The sequence below is a fragment of the Boeremia exigua genome, assembly GCF_020726555.1.
Source record: "Boeremia exigua strain MPI-SDFR-AT-0100 chromosome Unknown C7974scaffold_15, whole genome shotgun sequence".
Taxonomy (NCBI): domain Eukaryota; kingdom Fungi; phylum Ascomycota; class Dothideomycetes; order Pleosporales; family Didymellaceae; genus Boeremia; species Boeremia exigua.
The window spans coordinates 575,416-593,398 of NW_025763532.1; the positions used below are offsets into that span (position 1 = coordinate 575,416).

General features: G+C 52.9%; 5 protein-coding genes across 5 annotated transcripts; 3 read left to right on the forward strand and 2 right to left on the reverse strand.

Moving 5' to 3' along the window:
- Positions 1-477: 477 nt before the first annotated feature.
- Positions 478-1,234, forward strand: C7974DRAFT_323249 (dienelactone hydrolase; the record flags this gene model as incomplete). Its single annotated transcript, XM_046138888.1, has 3 exons — positions 478-572; positions 623-975; positions 1,032-1,234. Coding segments are annotated over 3 exons (651 nt in total), but the record flags the coding sequence as incomplete, so codon positions are not given.
- An 805-nt stretch (positions 1,235-2,039) lies between these two features.
- C7974DRAFT_445297 (uncharacterized protein) lies at positions 2,040-3,170 on the forward strand (the record flags this gene model as incomplete). The annotated part of the gene is made up of 2 exons (XM_046145543.1): positions 2,040-2,508; positions 2,558-3,170. 2 exons carry the CDS (start codon positions 2,040-2,042, stop codon positions 2,968-2,970), a joined length of 882 nt encoding a protein of 293 aa, XP_045991425.1. The 3' UTR covers positions 2,971-3,170.
- Positions 3,118-4,522, forward strand: C7974DRAFT_80365 (uncharacterized protein). The gene is made up of 2 exons (XM_046147303.1): positions 3,118-4,211; positions 4,259-4,522. Exon 1 carries the CDS (start codon positions 3,265-3,267, stop codon positions 4,126-4,128), a length of 864 nt encoding a protein of 287 aa, XP_045991426.1. The 5' UTR covers positions 3,118-3,264; the 3' UTR covers positions 4,129-4,211; positions 4,259-4,522.
- A 1-nt stretch (position 4,523) lies between these two features.
- Positions 4,524-8,095, reverse strand: C7974DRAFT_80326 (uncharacterized protein). Its single transcript, XM_046147302.1, has 3 exons — positions 7,750-8,095; positions 7,532-7,689; positions 4,524-7,474 (listed from the first exon to the last, which is right to left on the reverse strand). The coding sequence occupies exons 1-3, from the start codon at positions 7,865-7,867 to the stop codon at positions 4,733-4,735; spliced, it is 3,018 nt and encodes a 1,005-aa protein (XP_045991427.1). The 5' UTR covers positions 7,868-8,095; the 3' UTR covers positions 4,524-4,732.
- A 551-nt stretch (positions 8,096-8,646) lies between these two features.
- C7974DRAFT_369398 (uncharacterized protein) lies at positions 8,647-11,984 on the reverse strand. The gene is made up of 2 exons (XM_046139940.1): positions 10,689-11,984; positions 8,647-10,636 (listed from the first exon to the last, which is right to left on the reverse strand). The coding sequence occupies exons 1-2, from the start codon at positions 11,635-11,637 to the stop codon at positions 8,940-8,942; spliced, it is 2,646 nt and encodes an 881-aa protein (XP_045991428.1). The 5' UTR covers positions 11,638-11,984; the 3' UTR covers positions 8,647-8,939.
- Between the last annotated feature and the right edge of the window lie 5,999 nt (positions 11,985-17,983).

Below are 17,983 nucleotides of genomic sequence, written 5' to 3' on the forward strand. Positions count from 1 at the left end.
CACGAATCAGAGCACGTGGGCGCTGGAACGTGCTTCTCCAAGACGGGCGCGATGAAGGAAACGGGCGAATCAGGAGGCTACCCCGCCCTTGGCTGTTTATCTAACACCTGTAGCACCCTGGCAATACCCCGAGACCCTTGTCGTCACCGAGATGACATTCGCCCGAAGAGTCTGTGCTTTTGGCAGGCAAGGAGCAGTACAAAGCTCCGAGAGCGACGACGTTATTTCCGCGATTTCCAATTGATTATCTGCTCAACCTCAAGCTCACAATCTGTTCTTTGTTAGCTCTCGCCATGATCAATCTACGCCAATCTCTGGTCGCAATAGCGAGCGCTAGCACTGTGCTGGCTGCATCCTCCTATTCAACATTGGAGGTCCGGAACGCCGGAGTACCTGCTGGGCAGTTGAAAAATGTTAGCGGAAGTATGTGTAGATGCTACATAACTGTAGTCAAATAGCTTATAGTGTGTAGTTGAGATATATCACTCGTATCCGCCCAACAGCAACACCTCAGATAAAGCCATCATCCACCTGACTGATATTTTCGGTGTTCCGCTGCTCCAAAACAAGCTGTAAGATGCAACGTCCGTAGTTACGAGGCTTGAAAGCTAACCATACTTAGGCTTGCAGACTCGTTAGCTAGTAACGGCTACTTGGTTCTTGTTCCTGACCTTTTTGCTGGCGACCCAGTCAGCGTCGAGGAGCAAGAAGCAGGCCTCAACCTCACTGAATGGCGCGCATTACATCCTCAATCTGATATTGAAGCTGTGATTAACAGCACAATCCAATACGCACGAAACGAGCTCGGAATTGAGAAGATTGGTGGCGTGGGTTACTGCTTCGGTGGGAAGTATGTTGGAAGATGGCTGAAAGGGGACGACAGCGGCCTAGACGTCGGATTCGTTGCGCACCCCTCTAACCTTCTTGAGGCAGAGATCCAAGCCATTGCCGGACCACTGAGCATTGCCGCAGGCAGTAAGTCATCAACTTGATAAATCTTCCATCACGTAGGCAGTCGCTAACATGCGCAGCACTCGATGCCAGCTTCAACTCCACGGCGAAGTCAAGGGCAGAGAGCATACTTAATGCGAACAACATCACTTTCCAGACGAACCTGTACTCACAGGCTCCGCATGGGTTTGCGGTCCGACCAAACCTGACGATCCCGCAACAAGCATACGCTAAGCAAGCGAGCTTTGTGCAGGCAGTGACCTGGTTTGACGCGTGGCTATGATCAAAGTTCCTGTAGAGAATGTAGTGGTGTACGGATGTTGATAATGACTTGTGTAGACGGAATACGAAGAAGCTCGTTTTTATAACCGATCGCTGGCAGGAACTTCTACTAAACTCACCCTATTGCGCAAACAACAACAGCACAATACACAAAATAACTGCTTAATTCATATCAAAAGATAGAGAATTACCTGCGCTAGAAGTTTATGTAAGTAAAAAGAACTTAATAGATTCCAGTGTTTAGCAATAGCAAGTGGCGAGGGGAGGGGGTCTTGGTCCCTGTAGTGATCGGTTATAAAAAACGAGCTTCTTCGTACAGCCGAGTAACATGAACAGTCACTAAAGGCTGAACTGGATGGAATGGTGCTCATGTCGGGGCACCTACTTCGCTCATCATTAGGGAAGATTCATTCCAGACATAATACTGCAGAAAGCAGCGAATCCTCGTCTTTGATCAAGTTTGTTCATTCAAAACCCTGAAGTCTTTCCCTGGACGTGCGGGCTCGACCAAAGTTGTCCGTGTTCAGAGGCGTCATTTGCAATGACGACGGGAGTCAGTTGATCATGATGATAACAATAACACCGATTATCAGCGCCGAGACCAATGATACACTCCGTTTCCCAGTCCATAAAACTCAAAGCATTGGCATAGCTCGCTGGCATTCATCTTCGCTAAGCCAGCCAATCAAACGACCAGTGTGCATATGTCGCCTTCTGCACGTCAAGACGCCCCGCTGTTGCACAAGATCATTGTTGAACGACCAGCAACTTCGAAAAATCCGGATTGTCCAGCATAAAGATCAAGTATGGCTGACCACTCAATGACCGCGGCCTCTGATGCGGCGTCTATCGATTCTTTCGACCTTGCGCCCAATTCCCCGTTGACCAAAGAGAAGACACGCGCCGCGCATGCAAGCTGGATACTTGAGCTGGAGCAAAGACCCGAGTTTAGACTGCTGTCAGAACTCGTACAAAACCCTGATGCCACTCCAGATGATGCCGTTCAACAATTGGTAAACCTCACGCACCAATCTGCCCTGGAGGAAACAATAGGCAATCACTGCTGGATGACCGCTTGCAGCTTCTTAGAGGTAGCTGCTCGTTCTGCGCCAGGGCAACAGGCAAAATTAATCGCTCTTCTATTGTCTCTTCGCTCCGTCATTCTGACTGACTCCAGCACGGATGAGCCGTGGACATTCGAGGATGGAGCAGGTGTCGTCTGGCAAGATCTTCCCACTTTCGGTTACACTATTGCTGACGAGATGGGTTCCTTCGGTGAGTAGTCACGCTAGACACAACTATACGCAATGCTGACTGAGTGCAGATGGCCAAGACCCAGACTACACGCAAGAAGAAGCGCACAAGTGGGAGAATCTGACAGCTTTCCTCGCCCAAATTGATTCTAGTGTCTCAGAATCACCTTCAGTCCTAGACTTCTCCGCATCATGGGCACCCACAGCTTTCGCCTGGGCTTTCGAAGGGGACAGCGAGTCAGCGCAGTCGTCTGAGCTCGCAGTGCGTCTTGCATGTATTTGGCTTATCTATGATTCGGGCAAGTTATGGTCCAAGGTACGCGACTCTGAGTTAAACTCGAATACTCGGGAGCGCTGGGAGGCCTGGAGGCAGGGTCTAAAGGATTGTCGGACACGGTTCGCTTGTGAGACAACGACGCCTATGCTGATTGCAAATGCGCTGGCACAGATGCAGATACAGCAGGTCCAGCACATCCACATGTAGCCAGCATGCGACCATGCAGAAGACAACGTTCCCCTAGATTTGCTCGCTAGCAGTGTCTTCAGATGTTCTTTACTCGTCTTAACATCTGGGACGGGGAACATGTTCATGTTCCGTCAGTATTACCGCCTAAGCATCTTGAGTCTACATCCTCACCAACTTACGATCCCGTATTACTCGCGTGGCCAAAAAGCAAAGCACCTTACATTGTACCTGCACAGGAGAGAGCGGATCTCTGAGCTGCACTACCTCTGATTGGCGATATAACAAATTCGACCACGAAAGCTGTGCGTTCGTATGTGCAAACTGGAGAGTCAAAACCAACACACAGTGAAAGAAAGGCGCGTACAGCCGCGACTTTCCAGACCAGGTATTCCAGGAAGGGCCAGATCCGAAATGCACCGACGCAGTACTCTTTTCTCGAATCCACTGTCGATATGTCTGAATCTCAAGAGCTTCATCCGTATGACTGAAATAGAACGTGTCAAACACCGAAGGCAACTACCGATCACAAGCCAGGCAGCCCTTCCCAAGGGCTGCAACCAAGTGACCAGCTCGCAAAAGGACTACACCTCCAAAGTCCTAGTAGAGCCACCCACAGAACCATCCCTTATCGCAGACCACCGCTTTCCCAGTCTCCGAGCCCTCACATCAGACGCCGAAATCGGCGACGGACTCTGGCTATGCTGCCACTGTCGTCATGAGAACATCCTGCGCCACTACGCCGGCCTATTCCCCTTCAAGCACTTGACATGTCGCCGTTGCACCCGCATCGTGTGCAGCCATTGCCACACCACCGAAATCCTCTCGCCGCTTCCGTTCGGCATGGTTCATGCGCCCGCGCCGGCTCAGGGGCGGGAGCCGCGGTATCTGCACGTGTGCACGGCGTGTGGTCTAAGCCATCGTGCTGAGATGGTAGGGTCGACGATTGACTTCTATGGCGTCACGTGTCAGGGATGCGGTGCCTCGTCGTATGGCGACTGGCCCAGATTCTGTATTGGGTCGGTGGAGCCGTACAGGCGCGATCCGGATGCGAGGTATGTGCGGCTTGTAGAGCAGAAGGCCGAGAGGGCTGTGTGCCAGAGATGTTGCTGGGACGAGGAAGATCGAGCGGTGTCGCAGCTGAGCTGCAGGAATGGGGATGGAGTGGCGTGCAGTTGAGGAAGGGCGCAGGGTGGCCTAGAGGATAGGAGGTGCCCCTCGTTATGCGTTCGCTCTTTCCATCTATTGCTACTCGTATACCTGCTCCAGTTAGCTGTTCCTGTTTTGCCTGGCTTCAAATCATGCCTTCCTTGTCATCCGCTCAGGCCCTTAATGTTTGTTCGCTCGAATGTTTTGCACTCTGCACCAGCGGACGAGGGTGTGAGAGACAATACGCTCTGCCTACTCAGAGGTGCATATGTTCGGAAATATGGGCAGCTCTGAGGTAGAGCGATGGTGGTGAGGGGCAGGCTATTATACTGCGTGGTACAGTGCGGAATGTCGCGGACCGATTGAGGAGGATGTCATGCCAAGCATGCGGTTGTCATACACGTTCAAGCAACAACAAACAGTGAGACGGTAAAAAGTGGAGTGTAGTACGAATCTATTTCTTAACATGCAGAATATACACAAGCCCTCGCCTCCGCCAATTGCTGGACAGAGATCACTGTCTAACGCATTGACGCGCCGTTGTCTGCCTCTTGCTCTCTATATGCATGACCAATATGGTACACAAACTCTTCTTTCACCCATACAAGCGGGATTTAAACACCTCTCCATTCTTCTACTCCTTCTTCGGCCGTCCGTTCTGCACAACGTCGTCGACGTGAGTTGTTTGGATGAAGAACTTGCGCTCGAGGGCCTTGAGGCCCTCGTCAAGAGGGATGATAGGCAGACTGATGATCAGCACAGCCTTCCATTCGTTCCAGTTGAGCGGCACAACGCTGAACAGACCCTGCAGGAAGGGGATGTAGAGGAGCGCAAAGTGCAGCGCCATTGACAGGCAGATAGCGTAAATAAGCATCATGTTCTTCCAAAGCGGCAGGGTGAGCAGGGATTCTGAAGAGCTGAGGGCGTTCATAGCATTCAGCATCTCGATGACGACGAGGATGGAAAGCGAGACGGTGGAAGCAGCCTGTGCGGAGGAGTCGGCAAACATCTCGCAACCAATCTCGGAGAACTGAGTGGAGCAACGGTGGAAGTGGCTGAGCTGGTAGAAGGAGATCTGGGGACCCTCCTGGTTGAACATGAACCACCATGCGTAACCACCAACAGTGGCTGCGCCGACGTAGGTACCGATAACCATGTAACGGAAGAACAGCCAGCCACTGATGAGAGCCTCGTCACGCTTGCGGGGCTGGCGTCTCATGATGTCATGGTCAGGAGGGTTGAAGGAGAGCGCTGTTGCGGGAAGACCATCGGTGACAAGGTTGACCCAAAGAAGCTGGACAGGGATAAGGGCCTCGGGCATACCCGCGGCGGCAGTGAGGAAGATAGAGACGACCTCTCCGATGTTGGACGAGATGAGGTAGCGGATGAACTGCTGGGTGTTGTTGTAGATGGAGCGACCCTCCTCAACAGCGCCCTCGATGGTGGCAAAGTTGTCGTCAACCAGAACCATATCGGCGGCAAGCTTAGCGACATCAGTACCAGAGCCCATGGCGACACCAATATCCGCCTTCTTGAGCGCCGGTGCATCGTTGACACCGTCACCGGTCATAGCGACAACCTCGCCGGCTTGCTGGAGAAGATCAACCAATTTCGACTTGTGGGTGGGCTCAACGCGGGAGAACAAAGAAGCGTTCTTCGCGGCTTCCATCTGTTCGGCCTCGCTCAGGCTATCGAACTGACGTCCAGTGTAGCTCTTGCCAGTGAGGTCCTCGTTCTGACCGAAGACTCCAATTTGTTTACAGATAGCCTCAGCGGTGTTCTGGTTGTCACCAGTGATGACAATAACGCGGATACCGGCCGAGCGACATTGCTGAATAGAAGCGCGAACCTCTGGGCGAGGCGGGTCCAACATGCCAACAAGACCGATGAGTGTCATGTTCTGCTCAAGCTGAGCGTACTCCTTGGTAGTCTTAGCCTTGGTCAAAAGAGGGTTCGAGATGTTGTCAACAGAGGCAATGGCGATCACACGAAGACCGCGGTTACCGTAGTCAACGATTTCTTGTTGAATCAGGTCGGCCAGCTGGTTGTTCAATTGGACCTTCTTTCCGTCTTTTCCAACCAGGACAGATGTGCAGCGGGCAAGAATAGATTCAGGAGCGCCCTTGACCAGAAGTTTTTGAGCACCACCTTGTTGGCTGTTGACCAAGACAGACATGCTCTTACGGTCACGGGAGAACTCATACGTAGCTTGACGGCTGGCGTGCTGTTCATAGTATTTGCTGGAGAAGTGGATGCTGTCTTCAGGTGAGAAGCTGGTCTTGCTCAGGTTGAGTCTTGCGTCAGGAGTACCGATCTTCTCAGCCAGAACGCGAAGAGCGCCTTCAGTGGGCTCACCGACGATGCCATATGTGCCGTTCTTGGAGTCGTAAGCCAGAGATGCGTCATTGCAGAGTGCTGATACCTCGCAGATCTGGCGAACGGTAGCGGAAGATGCTGCGAGATTCTCGATAGGCTTTCCGTTGAACGAGATTTGACCAACAGGAGCGAAGCTAGTTCCCTCAATGTCGAACTCCTCGAGACCGTTGCCGGCTTCGTTGATGAAAACAACCTTGTTGACGCTCATCTGGTTAGTGGTCAGGGTACCGGTCTTGTCAGAGCAGATAACACTGCAGCTTCCCAGAGTCTCCACAGAGGGAAGACTGCGAACAACGGCATTCCTTGCAGCCATCTTGCGGGTTCCCAGAGCCAAGCAGGTTGTGATAACGACGGCAAGGCCCTCAGGAATAGCAGCCACACCGAGCGAGACAGCGATCTTAAGGTAGTAGATAGCACCCTTGGTGAAGCCTCCGTGAGACGGGTCGCTGAAGTTGCGGATGTTGATGAGCCAGACGAGAATGCAGATAGCGGTAATGACCTTGGCGAGCTGGTCACCGAAGTCGTTGAGCTTCTCCTTGAGGGGAGTCGGCTGCGAGATCTGCGAAGTGATGCTGTCGTGGATGTCTCCGATGGCGGTGTTCGGGCCAGTCAGAACGACCAGCGCGTTCGCGTGGCCGGTGACAACTGTGGTTCCTGAGAAAAGCATGTTGATCTGATCCTGCTTGACTGCGCTCTCATCCTTAACAATCCGGATGTCCTTGTTCACGCTCTCGCTCTCACCAGTCAAAATAGACTGGTCGACCATAAAGCTGTTGCTCGAAATCGAAAGGATCCTGCAGTCTGCAGGAATTCTGTCGCCAATAGCCACTGATACGATATCTCCTGGGACCAGATCATCAGCCTTGATGCGCTTGATTGCGCCATCGCGGACCACCTTGGCTTCGTTTGCTGAGTATTCTTGGAGCGCGGCGATGGCCTTCTCGGCACTGGTTTCTTGCGAGACGCCGACAACAGAGTTCAGGATGAGAATGGTGAGGATCTATGTGAAGCAAGCTGTCAGCGTGTGTCAGGGGGCGCGCAGATAAGCGGTACTCACAACTGCTGGGTCCACGAATGCTGTCCAGCCCTCCTCTTGATCGAATAACGCAAGTACGAAGGATACTGCTGCGGATCCGAGCAATATTATGACTAGCTGATCCTTGAACTGCTCAAGGATGAGCTCCCAGATCGGTGTGGGCGGCTCCTCGGGCAAAGCTGATCGTCCTTGTTAGTATACCGCAAGGCTCTCTTATCGCAGGAGGCTCGCCAACATACCATTTTTGCCGTGCTTTTCCCTCAGGCTCTCGACCTGCTGTCCTGATAGACCCTTCTCCTCTGTGACCTGGAAGTGCTTGAGCGCCTCGGCAGGCGTTCTTGTGTACGCGTTGTCCATGCTGAATGTGCACCAGTCGCCCTGTGACACGAGCTTGTGGAGTGTCGGCGACGGTCTAGCAATCTATACGGCGCGTGGGCGTTGAGAGAATGTGCGGGGTCTGACGTCGTCGAAGATAGAACTGCGGTACACTTCCCCCAATTCTAGGCGCAAGGGTACTCGGGTCGTCGCTCTGCTGCAAAAGCTGCCGACGGTGGTTTCTGAAGGAAGGACGGTGAAGAAACCTCTCGAATACAGAAGCCTCTGGGCACAGACGGCTTAAAGCAAGTATGGATCTCGGCAGAAGAGTTCTGAAGCTTTCTCAAGAAATCTGTCCTCTCAGTTAGCTCATCGATGCGCCACACACTCCACGCCGGCGCTAGGCCGTGCGAGGTTCCGCCGCTCACCAGCCACCGTGGACGTGGTCCACGTTTCACGTCTGCTGATACGATTTGCCCGTGCAATTGTCAGTTCCACAACGATTGCTGGCGTCTGGATAGATTGCACTATTCACAGGAGCCCCCAAGACACATTGCATCTCGCATAGTCGATGCATGCAGTTAACCGGCAAATTTCGCTGCATCCGGAAGTCGGCTGCATTTGCCCCACGAAAGCTTGCCCCTCCCAGCATCCATCATCATCATTGCTGCAGGGCGAGACACGGTTACGCGGCATGCGGCTCTGCGCTGCATTGCAAACCTTCTTTTCTTCCAAGAGCCGCATTTGAGTGCAGCCGAATGCAGGTATCGCGCTGCATTCGAGTATGTGCTCACTGGAGACTAGATCGTAATGTCCCGAGACACGAGGTATGATGTAATTGTTTGTATTACTAGACAAACTGCCTGTGCAGTGGATGTTGTCGTCGCAGAACTGCAACAAAGGCCCGAAGGCCAGGGGGAATCAAACCGAGTGCCGGGCTAACTTGGCCGGTCTTGCAGAACGCTATCATGATCATCATGCCCATTTTATTCCTTACGCCATGGGACTTTCGTCCTGGGAACCCCAGGGTACTGTACATCAACACTGATTAAATAGTGATAAATAGACCAAGACACGCATGGTGTCCTGAACGAAGCGAAGTAGACCAGAGACCTTACGACTCTCGAGTCGCGCAGTACGTCCGGATCAACCGAACGAGGTCCCTGCTTACGAAAGGCTTGGTGACATAGCCTTTCATGCCGCTGCTGGCTGCCTTGTCCAGCGCAGCATCAGTAACATCAGCTGTTACCGCCAGAATAGTGGGCTTGCGGCCATTGTCGATGAGTTCCGGCATGTGCAAGATGGTCTGAGCTGCTTGGAAGCCATCGAGGTGTGGCATCCAGAGATCCATGAGAATTACGTCAATGGCCTCAGACGCAGGCAAGAAAGCATTGCGCTGCATAACTTCAATGGCATCGATGCCATTGCAAGCTGTTTCGACGTCCTTGTAGCCCAGCCTGCTGAGCATGTTCTGCAGAACGCGTCTGTTGATCGCGTTGTCATCAACAACAAGAATGTTGAGAGGAAGTTCTTCAGAAAGCTTTGGAGGAGGTGCTTTGCGGGTGGGCCCCTTTGAAGGGAATCGGAGCGGAGATGATGTCCTGCGTGGGGAGAGAAGGCCAAGAACGTTCGACGACGGTGTGGTGTGAATGACCACGCTCGGTGTGTCGAGTGAGGCGTCAGAGACACCTACGAACGGCTCTGAGGACATTGGTGGTGTGATTGGCCCTCTAGACATATTGGTGTGAGGAATGTCATGGTCGATAGACATGCGAGCGCGGATGGAAGGTGTAGGGGAGCCGAATGGTGAGGATGGTCGGCTGCAGACCTCACCCGCCGTAAGTGGAACGCGAAACTCAAACTCTGACCCCTTTCTTGGGCCAGAAACGTGCGACCGCAGACAGAATAGATCGCCACCAAGCTTTCTTGCGAGGCCCTTCGCAACCATTAACCCTAACCCAAGGCCCTCGCTTTGTCGGGTGGTCGAGTCGTCTTCTCTTGAGAATGGCTTGAACAAATCAGGCAGGAAAGCGGCCGGAATACCAGACCCAGTGTCTTTGACATTGATGACAACGTAACGTCCCTTCGCACTGAGTGTCGCTTCCAAGGTAATGTTGCCGTTTTGTGTGAACTTGATTGCGTTCAAGGTCACGCAAGACACGACTTTAGCGAGGTCTTTCTCGTCAATTAGTATTGAGTCTGGCACGTCCGGCGACACGCTCCATTCGACCCATTTGGTGGACGCCTCTCCGTTTGAGCCTCGAGTCCTTACCTCGATCCGTTCGCCTTCGTCTGTTGCCTCCGCAATCGCAGAGTCGGGACGTCCACCAACTTTGAGTGCGTCTGTGATCACATAATGCAAGACCTCCCTGAGATTGGTATGACGAAGACTTGGCGTTTTCTGATGCCCCGGGACGAGCCTAGGAAAGCTTGTTGAGCTGCTGCAGCGACCTCGACAACTCTCCAATTTAGCAATATCTTTCAAGCTAGCGTGTGGGGGACAAGATATCGATCCGCGGGAAGGAGGCTCTTCGGAAAATGTATCTCGAGTGCGGCGTCGAATGGGGCGTGCTACGCGGGTTTGACCCTCCCCCCATGGTAACTCGTCTCTACGTCTCTTGATACCACGTGGTTGTTCTTGAGCTACGTCGTTGGGTACAGCCGAGTGTTCTGGCCGGGCCTCTCGCCAAAAGGTGTTCCATTGATTGGGGGTCTTGTCGAGTGGGGACACGGGTGTTTCTGGGACTCCCATATTCATGTCATAGGCATGAACCACATTGTCAGCCGCTTCAACAGCACGCCTTGAGCTATCTATCGATGAGTTAGCAACATTAGATCTGAGGAATACAACGAATTTACGCACCCTGCACAGCTTCAATGTTCTCCTTCAGAGTCTCGAGCATTTGGCGGGTTCGGATGTCGACATCGATCGTCTCGGACGCCTCTTTTACGTTGGCCATCATGACATCCAGCATGCCAACAACGCCTTGCATTGGTGTTCTTAGCTCGTGCGATAAACTCCTGGCGTAAGGCTTCAACGACTGTGCTACTGAGATGGCCTTGTGTGGGACGACTTTGCTTTGCTGTTTCTGAATGGGAAGAGCGGATTCAGCAAACTTGTCTCCTTCCAAAACCCGATCAAGGATCATGTCTTCCAGTGCATGGAATAGAGTCTCAAGGAAACCCCAGCTCAATTTGCGCCTGGCAGCACCTTCTTTCCCCCACATTACACCAAAGTGTGCAAAGCATCTTCCTTCAGCGAACAGTGGGATTCCAAGGTAGGCCTCTCCTGGGATTATTAGATCGTTGGGGTTGTTGACGATGAATTCGTTTAGTCGTTCCGGAATGATGAAGATCTTGTCGTGCTTCATGTAGGCGCAAGGGCACTGATATGCGTGGTACTTGAAGTCGCGAAGATGACCAGGGCCGTTACCGTTATCATCGTTGATGTAGAAGGCTTCCCCCATCAAGCATGACCCAGGCTCCCCGATTGGCGGCATCTCCACCGGCACATCCTTCTCGTCGACCAAAATTCTCTTCGAGACGAAAGCATACTGAGCATCGGCAATGTGTGCAAGACCTTTGGTTAGAAGAGACCAGAAGCTGTCGATGCTTGCAGTCCGTAGGGCGCTCTTAAGTTCGACGAGCTGTTCTGCTGCGTTGCTCTCGGCAGCGTCGTATACTTTCGAGAGTTCTTCTTGGAAGCCGGCCTCACCCTCTTGCACGACCATGCCGGGGCTGGGCCGCGAGAGTGCAACAGAGCGGCGCTCCATTATGTCGGGTGGAACAGGGCTGGTCGAGAGTTCTCTCATGGTTTTACTTTTCCATTCGGAAAGTAGGTGGGGCGCGGCTCCAGGTAGATGTGGGCCGGTGTGATAGTCGAGCGTGATTCCAATGCTAGGTGTACGTACCCGCTCTAGAGTGGAGGACTATAGATCACGCAGAATGGGGACAGTGCTACACGGATGTTGTGGAGAGCAATTGTCCGAGACTCGGCTGGTGGAACTGGTCACAAAGATTGAACAGGCCGTATCCGGAAGAGGCTGACTAAACGGATGTGAGGTGCAGAAGCAGCTGGGACAGGCGAGGAATGCGGTTGTGTGCAGAAGGAATCGAAGATTGCGAGGGAGGAGGGCTGTGTCGGCGAATATGGTTGGACTGGAAGACGGACTGCTAGAGTCGCACATAAGAGGGCTGGGCGCAGGTTGCGCCTCCAAGGCGATCTAGAACGCTTTCCGGTGCTGCAGAGGCCTCTGCGTTCCCTGCGCGCCCCGGTGGCTCTTGGTGGAGACACAAAGAGGCCCGTCTGGCGCCCATCTGGGCGCTGCATCCAGATGCTGTTAAGCACACCGTGCCCCCTCGAGGCCTACTGCGACGCTTCAAGGCGTGCCATGGCGGTGATGTTTGCTTCGAGCGGTGCTGCACAACCACAGCAGCCACACCTTCGGCCGAAGCAGCTAGGAGGGTGGGGCCCCTGCAGCACAGGCCTGCGCGTTCGGCAAGCTGGCAGGGTGGATCGCCCGGGCGGTTTGGCAGTCTAGAATGCTTGGTGTCGAAAGCCGATCTGCCTGACCGTGCCTGTGCGGCGCCTTTGTGCAGCACCCACCCACTGACGCCGCCCGCACACCAGTGGGCCTGCGCGTGCAGCCAGGGCGGCCTGGCGACCTGATGACGACTGCCTGATTGTGCAATCTGCAATCTGCCTCGCGATACTTTATCGTGGAGATGCTCGGCACGGCTTGCTGAAATCGTGGAGAAGAGTAAACAGAGCTACTCCTTGCAGCACGCTAGGCACATGTCTTGCTTACGAAGCCTCCCAGGCCTGAGCCGCGCACGCTGTGAGCACTAGGTACCATGGTTCTGTGCCAGGCACCTCAAACACGCTCGCGTAGTCGCTCAGCTGCTGCAACACAGCACTCGCTGCGCCCCACGTCATTGCACTGGGAGAGTAAGCATAGAGCGTCTCAGCTCGACACGCCCACTTGGCGTGCTGTGCGGAGCACGTTGTGGGACTTGCGAACCTGCTCGTGCCTTCAAAGCTGGGTCCCGTAGCCGTTCGACAGATGCACATGTGGAGTGAGGCCGAAGTAACAGCTCGGCGGGTTACTATCTACAGCACGTCAAACCTTCTAGCTTTGGTCGAGCAGACCAACTCTGGTTGCTGTGTGTCATATCCTGGCCAGGTGTTCTAGGCCGCAGGATATAAGCCCGTCCTCACGCTGCTTGTATTATTTCCACTGTCGCGGGCTACGAGGCCAATCACGAGCACTTGAACACTGTGTCCTTTTTTTCAATTCACGTTCAATACCGGTAACCTGCATGTACTTAGAGGCTCTGGGAGGTAACGTTACATAGCAGTCCGAGCACCTGATGCCGGAGTGAAGACTCGTGCTGATGCTGGACTATTCCGTAACCTATCCTTGGGGCGCATCCCCTAACTAAGCGCTTCGGGCTTTGCTGCGAGTCCCGAAGACCGAACGGGAAACACATGATACGTGCGTCCTGTGCACCCGTCCGCGAACGGACATGGTCTGCCCGAATGCACACTGATGCACTTGCTGGAGCCTGGACAAGTGAGCGCGTCGATCGCAACTTCCACTCAGGGCCAAAGGATTCCTGGGCGTTCGAGTAGCCGCAACCGCCCCGCACTGCCTTCCTCCTCCATCTTTCTTTTTGCTCAACAACAGCAGTTCGTCCACTCCTCAGCGGAATTTTGCAAGCAGCCAGGCTTCGTGGTTCAAACGCCGCTGCCGAGCTTTCGGCCTGAGCGGCGCACGGGATGTTAGCAACCCGAGACTAGATCCATGCGCCGTTATCCACTTGACCAAACTCCAAGGCCCGCTTGGCCCGCCCGATTTCAGTAACCTTCCACCCTTAAGCTAGTGAGCTACCACAGAAAGTGCGTCCATGTGCTTCGAGAGCGTGGAGCGCTTTTGTATATTGAGACTGGCGTCGCCCGGATTTACTCACGTTCAACGAAGTATCCGTAGACGGAAAATCGAAAGGAGAGTCGAACGTAACTGATCGACACTTTGCATGGACAAACGATTCCGGCCGAGCAATGCGTCAGCGCACTGTCACGACACAGTGTCTCAGTGCGGTGGTAGGTGTCGTGTGGTCTAGGTAGATAGGGAGTGACTTACCATTTCAAATATAGACTGTATCGAGTATGCAGCTTCCCAGAGACGCTACGTACAGAACTCTCTTGACTGGTATAACCGATTGTGCATACGAATACGGGCAAAGCCACAGACTCGGCGCCGTGCTTGGCAATGGCCATGACACCAATGTGTTGTCTCGCGTGTTACAGAGACGGTGCGATATTTACCTTCCTCTCTAGTACAAGAGTCTATGGTCTTTGGTCTATTCAGCAACGTGTGGATCTTCGTTACAGCTACTTTAAAGGCTTTTATTAGAGCTAAGCGTGAATAGCTCGTAACCCGCCTTTCAAGCAACTGGAGGGACTGTGTACAAGCATATACAGTCTCGCACTGGGATTTGGAACTGCCGACATGTTGGAGCGCATGCTGACCTCTACCAGGAGTCACCTTCTGCGTAATCATCGGTCCGAAGTGGTGTACAATGCCTTGTGCAATGTAAGCGGCGAGAATACCCATTGGTTCCCAAACTGGGTTCATGATGGAGTCGGCAAGTATGGAAGCGGTCCTGTTATTACATCTCCGCCAATTTATTGGGCTCGGGCTCGGTCGTTAGAGAGGTACTTCGCCGCGACTGGTGACGTTTTTGTACTGCCTGTCGATAAGCAACGGGAATCCGGACCGTTTTTGAAAAAGATGCCGGCTGGCTGGCTGGTAGCTGCCCAAACTGTGCTGGTATCGCTCATGGAAGCTCCGGTTCTTGTTGGGAACAGCATCGTATCAACCGAAGAACATTTATGTCCCTATGTGTACACTCGAGGCAGACTTGCTGAGTAGCGGTGAGCATGTAATGCGAGAGCCAGAACGTGCCTGCGATGAACGTACTCGCAGTGCCTATACCAGACTCGCGGTCTTACTTGCAAGTCCGATCCTCCCCTGTTGTATTGAAACCTTATGGGACCCGAGAATGAGGTCAGGAGCGACATGTGGGATCTCTGTCATATAGTGGCAGATCATGCGTATCAAGCTTCAACTTTTGGCCGAGATCATACCTCCCGAATGGAAGATCATGAAAGAGACGGCTGCTACGACAGGGGTCAGGGCTTGCATTCCACGGAGGCACCGGCTTAGCAATGTCAGCATCAAATTTGCTTCTGATGTCACTTGCCGTGCATCTCCGCACGCCCAGTGGAAGGCTGTAAGTTAGTGCAGCAGGTCAGAGCGAAGTCCTGCATAGTGTTATTTTGCGCCAGCTTCCAACATTAGTAGATTCTTCGTTGTGCATACTATTTGTTTGTGTTGTATATCATCACGCTCTAATGTCCATGTTGTATTATAATCATCCTCGGTTGTATATCACCCTTGGAGATCTGTTCTGCGTCTTACTTTTCCACTAGCTTGGCTGCTCCGATTGTTTGTACATAGTTACCTTTAAGTGATGGTGGTGCACGACGACGTAGCATTGCTCAAGGAACCATTCGTCATCTCACTCTAAAGTATACGCTGACATCTCCACACAAAATGTGTATCGTCTTCGCTGCTGCAATGACACGCAATCCGCCTGTACAGGCATACAAGAACACCACCGAATACTCCGACGTCTATATCATTGGTGAGCACCAAATAAAAACTTCATTGTCTCACGTATCTAGCGGTTCTCGAGTCGAAACAACTCTTAGCTCATTTAGATAGATATCCTGCACAGGTAATTCTACAGCCGGCTTTCAATTATATAAGGGTTAAGGCTACATGATCTTGAATGTTTACAGTGAATACGCCCGAAAATGGTAGAGTATTACTAGCTGCATGATGTAGGAAAGTGGCTGAGAGGATACATTGCATCTTTTCCGCAGCATAAAAGGGTGCGTGTTGCGTGCGGGCAATATGCTGTTTGAGTACCCGAGTCGTTGCGCCAGGGTGGAGGAAGCATAGTGGATTTCATCGGGCTATATTAGTTTGGGTGATTTCTATGGTGATATTGCTCGCGCATGAACAAAGTCCATTTGAAGACAGTGACTACGGCATTTTGCCAAGTATTTAGTACCGACAAGCCCACAGTCTCGCAGTAACGATTGGCTGAACAAGCGCCGGAAAGAGCTGCGAAGCATTTGCAAGGAAAACGATAGCCGAACAAAGGTCGAAGATGGTTGGGGAAGGTACGTCGGTGTCAACAGTGGGGTTATGCATCGTTCCTTCTAGCGCATTGGAGCAAATAGTGGAGCACCGTTGTGTATTGAGACCCAGATTTGCGTTCAAGCAGCTCAAGGCGTCTAGACCGAAGGGCGGTCCAAAGTGCATCCTCTCGGCTCATAACATTCGGGTCACCAAAAGCACCGATTGACGGCACATATGATGTCTGCAGGGTCCAATTCTCGGGAACACGTGCTAACAACAAGACAACACGGTCTTTGTGCGTTTCATCATGCTCAATTACTCCGTGGATGGAGCGTTCGGACCGCTTGCATGGATCTGGCAGGGCTGGACATGTCAGACAACGCGTCTTCTCAAGATCGCCTCATTTTGCACCTGACTACAGATCATGCTCGAGCACGCATGCGACTTCCTGATGTCGACCACACGGCAACAGATTTGACCAACAGCCACAATCCTCAACACCACCAGCTCTGACGAACCATGCCCTTTTGAATATTTATACCAATGCACATGACGACATGACGACATGAATCTATTCAGTCGCTGCGGTACGGGCCTGGTCCTTACTGCTTGGCAACGGTCTGGAACATACCGACAATAGGGACTCCTTTAGGGATAGCACTGGTTGTCTTCCGCCAAATGCTTGCGCCTGGCGTTGTCTGTCGGCCTAGCGTTGAACGGAGTGGTCTAGGCCCCACATCAGAGATCGTGGACGTTGCCAGGACGCACATGCCGCTCGTACGACGTTACAGTGTCACGATTGGACGAGCCTACAGTAATACCGGGCAGATGCCGCGACAGATCCTCTGTTTGATTGACGGCCCAACCCACTAACGTGCATCCAAGCGTGCAAGGTTTTGCAACTTCCATAACGTCCCAAATAGGCAGTGCACGATAAGAGCACCCATGGTATTTTGCTGCAAGCAAACAGCGTCTGGACTGGACTAGCTCTACGTAATTTCTTTGTGTCTACGGCGGCTGCCGTTGTGGAGCGATACAGCGGCTACTAAGGACGTCAGCCCGTCGCCTACCCGTCACAGCATCACTAAGTATCAGGTTTGAACAACTCATGTCTTGCACTAAACCTTGAGCTATCGTCTTTGCGTGCAATGCCGAGTCTGGAGCCATGGTCTACGATGCGTGAGAGGGGTGCACGTCTCCACGAGCAAGTTTTTCATGTTATTGAATACACGGGTGCTCGAAGTCCAGACTTGACGAGAACCGCCACATCTCCTCTATTCATCGGTCTGCGCCAAAGCCACAGCTGTTCGACGTCTCGAGCTATACATAGATGCGGTGCTCTGAGAACGCAGCCCGGCCGTTCTGTGTCTCCACCTGCACACCTCCGTCATAGTCCGTATCTCGGAGTCTGTAGTCTGCATCGCATGCTCACGATAGGCCCATACATAAGCCTCAATCCGGCCTTCGAAACGAATTTCCAGGTCCGTGCATGCCGTACCAAACGTTCGAGTGTGTGACTATTGGACGTCCTTTGTGTGTCCTCGACGGCGCAAATGTTCTAGGCCCACGCCCCATCATCACAAGAACGGCAATCGCGACATCCGTGGCATCCGTGGACTCCAAGTCAGGGACGCAATGGCCTCACGAAATGGGTGTTTGAAGATGGCTTGGTGTGTGCTGGATCTGGTAGAAGTCTTTTGCCCAGTCGCTTCGTGAGTCGTTGCCAGAAGTGGGCGTCACAAGCACATCTTCTCCGCACCCACCTCCACTCTAGTGCCTTTGTGCGGAGCTCGAAGGTCCCGCCTGTAGACATGAGCGCGGGAGGCATGAGCGCGGAACGACCACCTGTGCTAAGCTGAGCTGCATTGAGCAGAGCTGGATCGGAGTAGAAAGACTCATCTCAACGATCCAGCACCGATGTGCTTTCGATGTCGAACAGCAGAGT

What these genes read in the sequence shown, in the direction of transcription:
- C7974DRAFT_80365 (XM_046147303.1), top strand. Translation starts at nt 3,265, where the DNA reads ATGTGCAAACTGGAGAGTCAAAACCAACACACAGTGAAAGAAAGGCGC.
- C7974DRAFT_80326 (XM_046147302.1), bottom strand. Translation starts at nt 7,867, where the DNA reads ATGGACAACGCGTACACAAGAACGCCTGCCGAGGCGCTCAAGCACTTC. An exon ending in GGAAAAGCACGGCAAAAATG is followed by an intron (nt 7,690 to 7,749) that starts GTATGTTGGCGA and finishes AAGGACGATCAG; the next exon opens with CTTTGCCCGAGGAGCCGCCC. An exon ending in CATTCGTGGACCCAGCAGTT is followed by an intron (nt 7,475 to 7,531) that starts GTGAGTACCGCT and finishes TGCTTCACATAG; the next exon opens with ATCCTCACCATTCTCATCCT.
- C7974DRAFT_369398 (XM_046139940.1), bottom strand. Translation starts at nt 11,637, where the DNA reads ATGAGAGAACTCTCGACCAGCCCTGTTCCACCCGACATAATGGAGCGC. An exon ending in GAACATTGAAGCTGTGCAGG is followed by an intron (nt 10,637 to 10,688) that starts GTGCGTAAATTC and finishes ACTCATCGATAG; the next exon opens with ATAGCTCAAGGCGTGCTGTT.